Raw genomic sequence first — 14,399 nt, 5'->3', positions numbered from 1 at the left:
TTTGGGTGTTGTGGTACAGGGGTATTTTTAGGGTTCAGGGCTAGGTTTGAGTTTTGGGGTACAGGGGTTTTTTAGGGTTCAGGGGTAGGTTTGGGTTACAGGGGTATTTTTAGGGTTCAGGGGTAGGTTTGGGTTTTGAGGTACAGGGGTATTTATAGGGTTCAGGGCTAGGTTTGGGTTTTGGGGTAGAGGGGTATTTTTAGGGTTTAGGGATAGGTTTGGGGTTTGGGGTACAGGGTATATTTATAGGGTTAAGATGGGTTAGAGTAAGGGTGGGTTATGATTATGGGGTGCAGGGGTATTTAAAGGGAGCAGGGTGGGATTAGCACACGATATGAGACATGGCATGAAGGGTGGAACGTACCACACGCCCCCAGCGCTTGTCACGCCCCCGGCACACGCCCACAGCACAACGCAGACACACCCACAAGGGACTACTTTGCTGGCACGGTTCTTTTACCTTTTAAATGTATATGGTGGGTGTCTGCATAGCCTATGTCCTTCTGCTGCAACTGCCCTTTCCAACGCTGTATTGGGTGTTGTGATTGGTGATGTGGTTCCTGAGATTACCCGACTCAAAGGTTTAGGCTCTCTCTTTATTATATTAGTATGGATGGATATTTTTTGAGCACTGATTTATGTGAGGTTTTTTGTGACATTGTGACACTCGTAGGCTTTTTTCCTTTTAATTTCTTTTCTTTTAACTTTTCTGGTGGGTTTTTATTTTCCCTTTTGATTATATTGCTCAAGAACCATTGTTGTATATTGGTTGTTATTCCTGATTCTTGCTCTAGGGTCGCCCTTGTGGTTAATTACTAACTTAACACCAGGGCTATAACTTGATCCGGTTGGGCTGTATGTGAAAATAAGCTGTGTCCACTCACTGCTGGGCTGGTGTGCCAGCTCAGGTAGAATCTACTTTATGGTTTGAAGCCAGACTTTACTGTTTATGGAGGGCACAGGTACCAATGGATAGCTGATTTTATTAAAAACTTTCAAAGGCACTATTTGCACACAGAGGAATTAGCATATATATCTGCATTTCAAATTAACACTACTTGAAGCACAATATCTAAAGCAATGACAATTACAGTTTACTAATATCAAGTTGTAACAAAAAATACATTAAAGAGTGACCCGGGGGCAACGGGCTATACGTTTGGTTATATACGTTGTGCATCCCCCCCTTTTTTTCATTTCCCCCCTTTATTTTGTATGCACAGTTCTCAGTTTCTGTTATTTATCAGTGAATCGATTATTGGCCCTTAACTGCAAATGAACTGTGGGACTGTGCACGCACATGTGTGCGTCAATGGACATTTGCCAGCATCTATGCATCAGAGGACGCTCAATCTGTGGACAATGATGTAGCTATCATGGCCCTTATCCTCTTTTCCTCTTAGCTAGCTCATTAGAGCGACCCGCACATGTACCTTTCAGCCACGTTATTGTTTACTTTGTGCACTACCCTGGGCACGATCCGTAAATATGCGACATAACTATGCTCTGCACGGTACACCAATTGTAATGCCCAACATTGCCTGAATTTATAAGATTTGTACTGTACTAATCATAAAACTCTATAAAACAGATTTACAAAACAAAATACAATTAGAGTGCCCCAGCACCTCTAAGTACCAGTAGGAAATGTTGTTTCTTTTTTTACATTATATCGACGTATGGAAAATAGCAACATGTCACAACATTTGCGCTTGCGTACATGTGAGAAATATCACACAGCTTGTTATTCCAGTGTGTTCTATTTTGTCAAGTTAGATCTGAGCATACAAAAGCTGGATGGTATACAGTAGTCACAGAAGAAAGTCTATTTTGAATGAAATAATGATTAGCTTACATTAAGCATTTTATGCAAGTGTAAAAAATATTTTTAATTAGGAAAAATAAATAAACTGGGATTAACCTACCCGCTGATCGCCACCTTCCCTGCGAGGGTCGAGTTTTTTTGCGAAGTGCCTCAAATTATCATAGTTGTGAAAATTGCACAGTGAGACCAAATCCTGGAAAGAATTGAGGGAACAAGCATTTCATTATACTCATCGTTTCTGTGTAATATAGTCGCTTACAATCTCATAAAAGGTGTTTCTGTAACCATACTGCACCAATAAGAAAAAATACGTTCTGTAAGAGCTACAAAAAGAAAAAAACATATATAATAATGCAGGTACCTAAAACATTTACTCTCCATTCAAATAAAGAAACTAAGTTGGATATCTGTAAAGCTGCAACTGAAGCACCTACCGAGAAAGAGACAGTTTGAAGCTAAGCTATGGTCACGCCGTCGTATCCAATTTAGTTCAATATTAGCACTAGGTGATTTTAATCTACGGCTAACAAGAGTTATGGAAGACATTTTTAAAAATGAGGTTTTCACAAATTCCAAATATACCCTCTTTACAAAGATAATACCTGTAATTACATTCTAACGAACAATTTGCGTATTGAAAGCACTCATGTCATAGACGTGGTCTGAACTGGTTAAAAAGAAATCTTTTTTGAGGCCAGTTTAAATAGCACATCACAAAAACAGCAAAGCTGAAAGCAAAACCATTACCAAAACTCTTAAAATGTGAATATAGATCTTAGGGAGCTTCTAAGTAGAAAGATCATCTCATTTAATTAAGGAGGCAACCGTCTAGTGTCAAGCTATAATACATTTCTGATCGACTGAGGATAAGTTATACCTTACTGTGTTGGGGCATGAAGAAAAGCTTGAAAAATAACTGGCTCTCGTGAGGTTGAAATATATGAAGGGACACTGAGGAGAATACTACAAAGATGAAAAGTCTAACTAAAGAGCACCTTCTTGTCCCCAAACCATATTGAAGTAAATCTGAAAAGTTCTTTTGGAGGAAAATATATAATAAATACTCAATTAGACTGAAAAGGTTAGTATATCGAAACTCCTTGCAGGTCCAAAGGTACGCCTCATGAAAGCACATGCCTTAGATCAATGGTGCAATAAGGCTTTTTCCTTTTGTAAGAAATACGAGCTTACAACACACCGAAAATAAGAACAAAGAACAATGTACGTCACAATTTGGTGCAGTAGACAGCTTTCAATACACTTGAAGCCCACACCGATTCAAAGAAAGAGGGAAATTATGACAATATTGACGGCAGGTGAGCAGTTCTTTTTTTTTAATCAGCTAGCCAGGCAAGATTCAGTTTATGAAAAACAATGTGTGCACCTAAGAAAGTAGGATAAGTAGAACTGCCAAGTTCATGCCTAGAATCACGCATGTTTTTTTGCAATTCTTTATATAGTAAACATCAAGATGATAAGACAGAAAATATGTCATGCAATCAACTGGTCTGACAGAGCCAGTTATCTGTCATCCAATAACTGCCATTGTGATCCTCTCCACTCCCTCCCCCGCACATCCAGTGGTCACGTTTGAATCAAGTTGAGTAGCAAACAATAAATCGCTACCAGTCCCAACAAGAGATGTACAGAGATTTCATCTATGTTCGGTCCCCATTCCCCATATCTTTGTCCATTTTTGGGGACAGCCCCTGCCCTCATATAGCACCGGCTCGGCCAGCATACACTAATCCATATCGCGTTTCCAGTCTCAATTGCGGTGTTTGCTCCGCTCCCTCCCCCCCCCCACCGCACCCCATAAATGTGCATCAACCCAATGACCCAATGTCATCCAAGTCCCTTCCATACGATTTTGATCCGATGTGTCCCAAATATTGAGGAGGCACCACTTTGCAGAAGCATCCATGTCACTCAGATTCTCAGTATTCTATCGCAGGGTAGCTCCATACAGTGTGAAAGAATGTACCTGCTTCGCACTGCCTATGGCATTGTGCATCCATTGCTCTGCCCATTTTTACCAAAGTAGTGCATTTATAATAGGACTTATGCAGCTCCCATTGTTCTTGTAAGTGTAATAGGGTATCAGGTGAATTGTGAATTATTACTTGATCGGTAAGGGAGATTGCTTTACGGGGCATTGGCGTTGCAAGCAGCCTGTCTTCTAGTGGAGAGGCCTTCGGGAGCACAATACCCATCAGCAGTGCCTTCCGCAATGCGTGTTGTATCTGCAAATCAGTGGCCTTAACGAAACTTGAAGGGGCCCCCCTGCAATGTACATGGAGGGCCCGCCTTGTGGACTCAATCAGGGGCTCTCTGGTCAGGGTACTGTGCTGAGGGGGACCCTGGAGCTTAAATGCCCCCGCACCTCAGGGTACTGTGCTGAGGGGCCCCTGGAGCTTGGGTCTCCCTGCTCCACAGGGGCTGTGGGGGCCTATGTTATGCCACTGCTGCAAATAATGGTAAGTTTCAGTGGGTGCTAGGTGATACTAGTTTGCAAGTTCCGTAAAAAGGATGACTCCTCCTTGCGCCCAGTTTCCCAACCCTTGAGAGGCCAATGAGGTCAGAATTGCCAAAGCCAGGTTGCATCCCAAACTATCTGTATCCAGCAAGGGGGTGGCCTGAGTTATCTTGTCCCTCCAGTCTAGAGCATGGAGGATTGAGTGCCAAATGTTGAGTTTTACTACTGTTGGGCCTTTGAAAGCTATTTGGCATCTTCTCAGTGTATGGCCCTAAGAGAGCTCTGCTGTTGCATCATAAGCCTGTTCATAAGGCACGTGGGTTAACTGCCAGGAGTTGTACCCAGTGATTAATGGTAGTTAACTGCGCTTCCCAATTATATTTTTAAATATCCAGGAGGGCAATGCCGCCATCATAACAACCCCTCGTTAGTTTTTTTATGGCTATCCGTGGAGGCCCCATCCCAGAGCACCATGTGTGTTTTGCTTTCAATTTCTTTCAAGTAAGAGGTTGGAACTTTTTAAGGTGTGTTGTGCAACACAAAGAAAACAAACAAGGTAGTGCCATAATTTTAAGAAGCAGTGGTAGTAAGTTGTTATTATCGAACCTGTTAGGGTCGGTGGTAATGTATATTCTGAAATATCGGAACCTGTATCCGACAATGCTAGCCTCACAGTCTCGGAGTAATCATGGTACGTCCCAGTGGAGGATGTATATCAGGGACTTCCTCCAGTTAATGGTATAGCCTGACGATCAGCCAAACTGGGTAAGAGTTTGCATAATTCTGTTACACGTAAAGACTGGGTTGGATACACAGAGCAGAATGTCGTCCTCGTAAAGGGAGATTTTAACTTCCCAGTCATCAGTACATTGGTGTCCTCGAACCAAGGAATCGTCCCTGATCCAGGCAGCAAGCGGCTCAAGCATGAAAGTGAATATTAAGGGTAAGAGTGGGTAACCCTGCCTGGTGCCACGTTGGAACCTAAATATCGGGGACACACTGCAATTGACCTTTACCTAGGCCAAAAGATCAGTGTAGAGGAGTCGTATCCAACTCACATGTCGTGGACCAACATGTAGGGCCACTCGACCGTATCAAAATGCATCCATGCATCTTGGTAGTATAAGCAGAAGATAGTATCACCTCTTCATATCCGATGTCTCAGCGAGGGGACACACCGTTCGGTGCAACCAAGCGCTCTACAAATGAATACAAAAATTAAAAAATCCATTTTGGCATCAAGTGAGAGCACAAAAGTGTCTTCTTGAAGCCCTGCAATTTGGTCAAAGACATTATGGAGGCGCCGTAGGTCACAGGCGGTGTTCCTGCCCTGGTATGAAGCCGGATTGGGCCAGGTGAATTAGAATCGCAATTACCTTAATCAGGCAGGAGGCTAGCACTTTAGCCAATATTTTAACTTCGGCATTGAACAGTGAAATTGGCCTATAGGAGGGGCATTCCTCTGGTGGTTTACCATATTTATGTATGACCACCATATTGGCCAGCCGTTGATCTAAAGGGAGGGAGCCCAAGTCACAACTTTCCTTAAACATTCGGAGTAGATAAGGGGTGAGTTTTGAGGCACTCATTTTGTTCAGTTCAATGGAGAGAATGTTGGGATCCACCGCTTTGCCTGAGTTTAAGTCACAGATTGCCCCCACTTTTTAATCTTCAGTGAGCTCCTCTTACAGGAGTGCCCTGCCTATGTGTGATAGGCTTGGGAGTTGTATGTCCGCCAGTAATTCATGAGATTTCTCTGCCATAGCAGCAGAGGCTGGAGAACATAAGTGAGTGTAGTTAGTGGTCAAAGCCTCCGCCACTTCCAAACTCCCCCTCGACCGCTCACCACTATCAGTTTGTATTTCTAGAACCCAGAGTTTTGCCCTCTCTTGTTTGTCAAGCCAAGCCAGAAGCTTCCGAGTTCTGTCTCCCACCTCATAGAGGTGGTGTTGGGTTACCTGATGACAAATTTTGGCCACACTCAACACAGTGTCTCTGTATTCCTTTTGCTTTATGCTTAAAGTGTGTTGGGTACTTTCATGCGCCTGATCGGTAAGCATAGATTCCAGCTCACAGATCTTGCGCTCTAGTGTCTCCGATAGAGCTTTCTTATCCTTTTTGTGGTAACATTTGCATTTTATCACCTGCTCAAAGTAGGTGGTAACCCATTCGCAATTGGGAAGGGGTACCCAAGGGACCCCTTCCCCTTAGTGAATGGTTGTAAAAGCATTTTTAAGAGCAGGCAGTGGTACTATGGACCACTGCCTGGTCTTAAAAAACGAAAAGAAAACTTTTCATTTTACTTTTTGCAAAGCATCTAATTTTCCTTTAAGGAAAACAAGCTGCTGTAATTGTTGCGCTTCCTAGGGGGTCCCAAAGTGCGATCTACCTCATTAATATAAATGAGTAGAGCGATTTGCGACCCCGTAGAAATTGCAACCTGAAACTCTTTGAGTTTCATGAATTGTAAGAAAACAAGTTACTTACCTGTAACTTTAGTTCCCCAGTATTGGTAACTTTCATAGATTCCCATGCTTTGTATCATTCCCCGTCGTCGGAATGGGAGTCTCGGTAACAAAAATACCATAGCTGTAGGTACAAAAGACAATGGAAAAAAGGCCTAGGCCTCATTCCCTTTTGTAGCATATCACCCTTTTTGTGTAAAAGAGACCAAACTTTGGCACCACTCACTTAGAACCTTCCTGAAGGAACCTCAGAGCCTCAGATTTTCGTAGCCATTGTGTACTTAGACACCATATCTGTAGTAGGCTGAGCTTTCCCCGGGGAGGTGGGCGCATGGGAATCTATGAAAGTTACCAATACTGGGGAACTAAAGTTACAGGTAAGTAACTTGTTTTCTTACCCCAGTATTGGAACTTTCATAGATTCCCATGCTTTGTATCAGAGTAGCAAGCAGTTGGCAAGATAATCACATTTTGCATCGTAAATTATAACAATAGATAACATGACATTAGATACAAAATGTGAAAAATGGAAGGTGGGAAAGAAAGGAAAGCTCACCATTAGTGGAAGAGGTTCCTCAGGACAGCCTGTCCTACTGCTGCATCATCTTGTTGCAGAGATTCCAAGCAGTAATGCTTGGTAAAGGTGTGAACGCTGCTCCAGGTAGCAGCTCTGCAGATATCCTTAATTTGCACCCCCGCGAAGAGGGCCGTTGAAGACGCCACAGATCTTGTGGAATGTGCTCGTATCTTTCCAGTCAGAGGTTTTCCTGCAGCCTTGTGACAATGTAATATGGCACTCGTGATCCATCTTGAAACACCCTGTTTGGATAGTGGAAGGCCTTTACTTGGTCCTCCGAAGGCCACAAACAGTTGAGAAGATTTTCGAAAACCTTTAGTACGTTCCAAATAGAATTTTAAGCATCGCTGCACATCCAACGAATGCAATGCTTTCTCCGCTGGCGTAGAAGGTTGAGTGAAGAACGTCTTCAGAATGACCGGTTCATTTAAGAGGAAATCCGAGGGAACCTTTGGCATGAACCTAGGGTTAGTCCTCATGATCACAGTGTTCCTCTTGAATTGAAGGAAAGGTTCTTGGATGGTCAAAGCTTGTAATTCTCCTACACGCCGAGCCGACGTGAGAGCAAGGAGGAGAGCCAATTTTCACGAAAGATATTTGATGTCAGAACGATGGACTGGTTCAAATGGACCCTTCATAAGTTGAGAAAGGACCAGATTCAAATGCCATGTAGGAGGAGGCGGTCTCACCGGTGGATAGACCCTGAACAAGCCCTTAAGAAATTGCTTGATTATTCTGGAAGACCACAATGAAGGCCCGGAGTCTGTCCTTCTGAATCGTGACAAAGCAGCCAAATGGACCTTCATTGATGAGTGGGCTAGTCCAGATTTGGCCAAAGACAGCAGGTAAGGTAGGATTTGATGAGGGTTGGAATTGAATGGATCAATGCTTTGTTTTCGACACCAACAACAAAATCTTTTCCACTTAAGGCGGTAAGTTTTGTTAGTTGAAGGAGCCCTTGCTTGGGACAGAACTTCCCTAACCTCCCTTGACAATGGCAGGTTCATAAATTCTCGCTGTTCAGGAGCCATGCAGTCAGGGTAACGACTGAGGATCTGGATGTAGAATCTGTCCTCCGGACATCGTGAGCAGATCCGGCAGAATCCTTAAAGGTAAGGGAGGAGCTATCGACAACAGATGGAGCTCAGTGAACCAGAACTGCCTCGGCCAAGCCGGGGCTATCAGGATCATCCTGCACGGGTCCACCTTGAGTTTCCTGATTAGTCGTGGTATCAAAGGAATGGGAGGAAAAGCGTAGACAAATGTCTTCGACCAGGCTATCGAAAGGGCATTTCCCAGTGAATCTTGATGGGGAAGCCTGCTTGCGTAAGACCGGTATTTCCTGTTGGTCGGAGTGGCAAAAAGGTCGATGTCCGGCCTGCCCCACAGACTGAAGACTTGTTCCAAGACTAATTGATTCAACTCCCATTCGTGGCTGACCGAGGATGACCTGCTCAGTCTGTCGGCGTTTTCGTTCAGGACGCCTGGCAAGTGTTCTGCCGTCAGTGACATCTTGTGCTGGATCGCCCATTCCCAGACCTGCTGAGCCTCTAGCGACAATGGGCGCGATCTGGTCCCTCCTTCCTTGTTCACATAGTGCATGGCCGTGTTGTTGTCCGTCCTGATAAGCACTCGTGAACCTTCCAGGCGAGGAAGAAACGCTTGCAGAGCTAGTCGTATCGCCCTGAGTTCCAACAGGTTTATGTGGAGGCGTTTTTCCTGGGGTGACCAATGACCGCTGACATGTAGGTCCTGCATCACTACTCCCCAACCCTCCAATGACGCGTCCGTCGTGATCACTTGTGGAGACGGGTCGTTTGCGAAGGATAGACCTTGGGACAAGTTGTTTTGATCTGTCCACCATAAGGCCGCTTCCTTCATCTCTGGAGTGATTGTCACCCTGTCGTCGAATGAACCGTGGACTTGCTTCCACTGATTGTCCAGTTGCTCCTGCAAGGGACGCATCTACAGTCTGCAATGGGGAATTAGTGGGATACACGATGATATCACTCCCAGTAGTGACTTGTAGCGGCGTACTGAAAGAGACTTTCTTGTTTGTAAGTCTTGGGCCATGGATTGTAATTTCTGCCTCCTTTCCGGAGTAGGAAAAGCTTGTGATAGTTTCAATTCCAAGATGGCTCCCAGAAAACGAGCCCTTCTGGAAGGGACCTGGCAAGATTTCTCGTTGTTCAGAGTGAGTCCCAGGTTCTGAAACAAATTGGTACATGCTTGAACCACCTGCAGCGCTGCTTCTCTGGACGGAGCTTTCAGTAACCAGTCGTCCAGATAGGGGAAGACTTGAAACTTGTGTTTTCGCAGGAAAGCTGCTACTGGCGCCAGCACCTTTGTGAAAATTCTTGGGGCTGAGCGGAGTCCAAAGGGTAAAACCCTGAACTGGTAATGGCTGTTGGCTACTGTGAATCGCAGAAACCTTCTGTGCGCTGGGTGAATCGGAACATGGAAATAGGCATCCTCGAGGTCGAGTGTGGCCATGAAATCCCCCGGACTGATCAGCTTCAAGATGTCCTGGAGGGACACCATCCGGAAGGACAGAGAAATGAGATAGGTGTTTAGCCCCCTGAGGTCTAAAATGGGGCGCCACTTGTCGAGCGTCTTCCTCACCAAGAAGAACCTGGAGTAGAATCCTTGACCTCTTTGGTGTGAGGGAACTGGCTCTATCGCTCCTTTCCGGAGCATCTGTTGAACTTCGAGCCGCAGGAGACGCTGGTGTTTTGATGGAGTGGCTGCCGGGGGCTTGGGTGGAGGGACTTGTGTGAATTCTAAGGTATTCCCTTTCCGAATGATGTTGAGCACCCAACGGTCCGATGTTATCTTGGACCAGTTGTGAAGGTATTTGTTGACCCTGCCTCCAACTGATGACTTCCTGAAGGAGGGTCCAGTAGGAAGAGCCAGGAGGCCGCTATTGGCGCTTGGACGAATCTTGTCCTCGTGCCCCCTGTTTCCCTTTATTGTAAGGCCTGGAGTAATTGGAAGACTGGCCCTGCCACTACTGGTAAGGCTGACGGTGTTGCTGGGAACCTGAGCCTGTGTTGGAATAGCGTTGTTGTTGGAAGGATCCTCTGTAATTACCACCCCTGCCTCTGGATCCCTTGAAAGGCGACTTCCTGTATTGAAGTGGCCCCAAGGACCTAGCAGTCTCTGTGTCCTTTTTTATATCTTGCAGGGTGTCGTCAATGAATTTGCCGAACAATGCTTCTCCATCAAAGGGGAGATCCAATACTTTATTCTGGATCTCGGGCCGGAACCAGGTAGCTTTAAGCTTTAAGCCATCCTTGGCGACGGAGTACTGCCGCTCCAGCCAATGAACGGAATGCCGTAGTTGCAATATCCATTGCACAATCGATGATTTCCATCGACGTCGCATCTCCCTCCTGTAAAATCTTCTTTGCCTCAGAAGTAGATTCGGGAGGCAGCTGGTCAAGGTACGGGGCGATATCGCACCAGAGTTGGCGGTCGTACCTACCCAGGATTGTTAAGGCATTAGCCGCTCGCACCAGCAAACTTGCCATCGATGAGAATCTTTTTTCCACGTTATCTAACCTCCGCCCCTCCTTGTCCGGAGGAGTTGCGCAGAAGGGTTGTGTGATTTCCTCTGCGCCGCCTGCGAGATCACAGAGTCTGGTCTTGGATGACCTGTCAAGGCCGCAGGAGCATCATCAGTTGCCTTGTACTTTTTATCGAGACGCGGTAGCACCGGGACCACCGTCGCCGGGTGTGTCATTGCCTTTATGCCCTCTTTCCATAGGTGATCCACAATAGGAATGGACCTGGCAGTTTTCCGAAAGGGTTCCTTAAAATCATATAAGAAACAATCTGTGGTAACCTTAGGCATGGCCAATTTAAACCTTGCCGCAGCTCTCTCCATCAGCTGATGGAAGCCCTCAATGTCCGCTGGCGGGGAGTCCGCCGGGTCCGGAATTGGTGATGCGGGATTGTCAATAACATATTCATCATATTCCGTGTCGGGATTAGAGACATGATCTGACTGCTGGTCCTCATCCGAGGATTCATCAACATCATGAGTCCCTGGCAATCCAGAGGAATCCTGTTGGAAAGACGCTTGAGGCTGTGGAGAAGTTGGAGCCGTTAAAGTAGGTGGCATAAATGAAGCCGGAGTCCTTGAAGGTGTAGCAGGCGTTGACGTAACTGGCAGAGGTCTACTGGCCTTCGATTTATAGTCCTGTAGCATCTTATGCAGATCTTGCAGGAAAGACATTGGCACTGAAACCATTTCCTGTTCAGGTTGCTGCTGCTGCTGCAGCTGAAGATGACCACCCTCCTCGTGGCCGTATTCGCCCTCTGAGTCAGTGTCCTGGCATTTGACAAAAAGTTGGGAAGGACTATTGGCATAGCTATATGCATCCTGTTCATCCTCCTCTGATTCTTCCTCCTGAAGGAGCATGGTAGGTAACAGAGGGGACACAGTCCTCGGAGAAGTCATCTCTGGCGTAATCCGCGTCACAGAAATGGTAATCCGCTTTTCTGTGGATAATATTGTCGGTTCCGTAGTCGACGGTTATATGTATGCCGTCGACATAGGCGTCGTGGACGTCGTCGAGGATGAAACTGTCGACACGCCAGCTGTTGTCATAGTCACTGTAGTAGTCGTCGACGCCCTCGTCGACGAGACCGTAGTCGTCGACACCGTCGTCATCGTCGTCGTCGGCACCATCGCAGCCTTCGTCGTCGACGGGACTTTCGTCGTCGACTGGACTTTCGTCGTCGACGGGGCTTTCGTCGTCGACGGGGCTTTCGACGTCGATAGGGCTTTCGACGTCGACGGGGCTGTAGTCGTCGACGGGACTTTCATCGTCGACGGGGCTGTAGTCGTCGACGACTCCTTCGTCGACACCCTTGTAGCTGGAACCTTCGTCGTCGGCGTCTTTGATTTCTCCGTCGACGGCGAGGACTCCGCCGTCGATGGTAGCGTCGTAGACGAACTTCCTGTCGATGGAGCTTTCGACGACGTCGAAACTGATTTAGATGTCCTCGTCGACGGGCCATCCGCTGTCGACGTCTTCGAGGACTTAGAATTCCTCTCAGAAGACTGGAATGAAGGTGTTTTGAAGGCTGTAGCAGTCTTCTCACCTGTAGAAGGCGTAGAAGGTCCATCCCTCTCCTTTACACTTCCTTGAGGAGATTTGCTGGGACCTGGGCTCTCAGACTCACTGGGGGTCTTTTTTGAGGCCTTTGAAGATCTTCCCAAAGAAGTAGAAGGGGAACCCCTACCCCTTTTCACTGACCTTCTTGTAGAAGACATCGATCCTGCATCTTCACTGTCACTTGAGACAGTATCCTTCCTTGATTTAAGCTTTTGAGGCCATGTCAGGAGCCTACCCTCACGGTCCCGGAGGGTCTTGGTGGAAAAAGTGCGACAGATCTTACAGTCAGCAGCTTGGTGGTCAGGATAGAGGTAATAAATGCAGTCCTTATGCTTATCCTCCACAAAAAGCCTTTTCTTGCCACAGGTGGAACAAGGCTTGAAAAGGGCTTTTTTCTTCTCAATTTCCGACATCCTGGAAGGCAGCAACAATCCTGAAGAGAATCTTGAAGATTCTGAAGAAAAATCCTTTTGAAAATCCTGAAGTAATCCTTTTGAAGAGAAGAAGTTGAGCAGAGCTCAAGGAGACTCCCTAGCACAACGTGCGGTAGAAAATCTGAGGCTCTGAGGTTCCTTCAGGAAGGTTCTAAGTGGTGAGGCACTTCTGATTGGCTGATGCCAAAGTTTGGTCTCTTTTACACAAAGAGGGTGATATGCTACAAAAGGGAATGAGGCCTAGGCCTTTTTTCCATTGTCTTTTGTACCTACAGCTATGGTATTTTTGTTACCGAGACTCCCATTCCGACGACGGGGAATGATACAAAGCATGGGAATCTATGAAAGTTCAAATACTGGGGTAAATTATGATTACATAATTGTGATTCTCAGGAATTCACAATGAGGTATTTGCAATTTACAATGTTAATGCATGTGCCCCTATATCTAGCCCCAGATTCCTTATTTTAAAATTTCCCAATCGGCAGAAGATTTTTTGTGAGCAGTACTACTGCGCGCTGGTAAGTGGCGTCGTTCGGCTGCGAGTGCATTGTCGTCCATGCCGATAGTGAAGTCCACAGCACCTATATAGGCACTACCTAGGCATGCAGACATCAGTTTCTTCCCATGCCCGAAGCATGGAACTATGTGGAAAACTGGCCAGAGGTGTGGAAAACTAGGGCCATAAAAGGGATTAGCCATGTCCCTAGAAAATTGTTCGCAGAGCAGGGAGGATGGGTTGGTTGGTAAGTAATCTGCAGATAGATCTAGTCTCTACCAGATAAAGCATTACCAAAGTTAAGTAACTTGTCCATCTGATAGATACTTCTACCCGCAGATTCCTTACCTTTGAATAGATACCCAACCTCTACGGAGATGGATCAGAGGCCCAAATTCAAACAACGAAGTCTTGCAGTACAGAACGGGCTAAGTGACCATCTCTACAGACCGGACTGTCAAGACAGTAATGTTTGGTGAATATATGCAGGGAAGCCCACGTTGCTCACTTGCAGATGTCAAGGACTAGAACTCCGAGTGCTGACACAGTGGTCGCAGCTTTAGCTCCTTGGAGTGAGCTCGCAAACCTCCAGGAGGTTGCTTCTTAGCCAGTACATAGCAGATTTTGATGCAGAGTATGACCCATTTAGAGATGGTCTGCTTCTACACAGCCCGACCCTTCTTCGCACCAAGATACCCCGTAAAGAATTGGTCATCCATCTAGAACTTTTTTGTGTGGTCGAGGAAGGAAGACAATACTCTTTTAGGTTCCAGACGGTGGAGTCGCTCTTCTTTAAAGGGATGTGGAGGAGAATAAAAGGTAGGAAGGGTGACTGACTGGCCTGTATGAAATGGGGTGACAACCTTCGGTAGAAAGGAAGCCCTTGTGCGAAGCACCAGTTTGTCAGAATAGACAGAGTTAAGGCGGCTTTATTTTATTTACTTTAATCAAGACGTGTGCACACACTCAGAGACTAAACCAGACCAATTATGCAAGTATA

General features: G+C 46.0%; 1 protein-coding gene across 2 annotated transcripts in view; it reads right to left on the bottom strand.

Moving 5' to 3' along the window:
• GLS (glutaminase) overlaps positions 1–14,399 on the bottom strand; it is an 811,930-nt gene that overhangs the window by 265,268 nt on the left and 532,263 nt on the right. For both annotated transcript variants that reach the window (XM_086955380.1, XM_086955381.1), the window contains exon 14: positions 1,926–2,018. In XM_086955380.1, coding sequence (XP_086811506.1) covers positions 1,926–2,018 — 93 coding nt within the window. The remainder of the gene's footprint in view (positions 1–1,925; positions 2,019–14,399) is intronic.

Source organism: Lissotriton vulgaris, chromosome 2_1 (genome assembly GCF_964263255.1).
Source record: "Lissotriton vulgaris chromosome 2_1, aLisVul1.2, whole genome shotgun sequence".
NCBI lineage: Eukaryota > Metazoa > Chordata > Amphibia > Caudata > Salamandridae > Lissotriton > Lissotriton vulgaris.
This window is presented reverse-complemented; position numbering and strand designations above follow the sequence as displayed.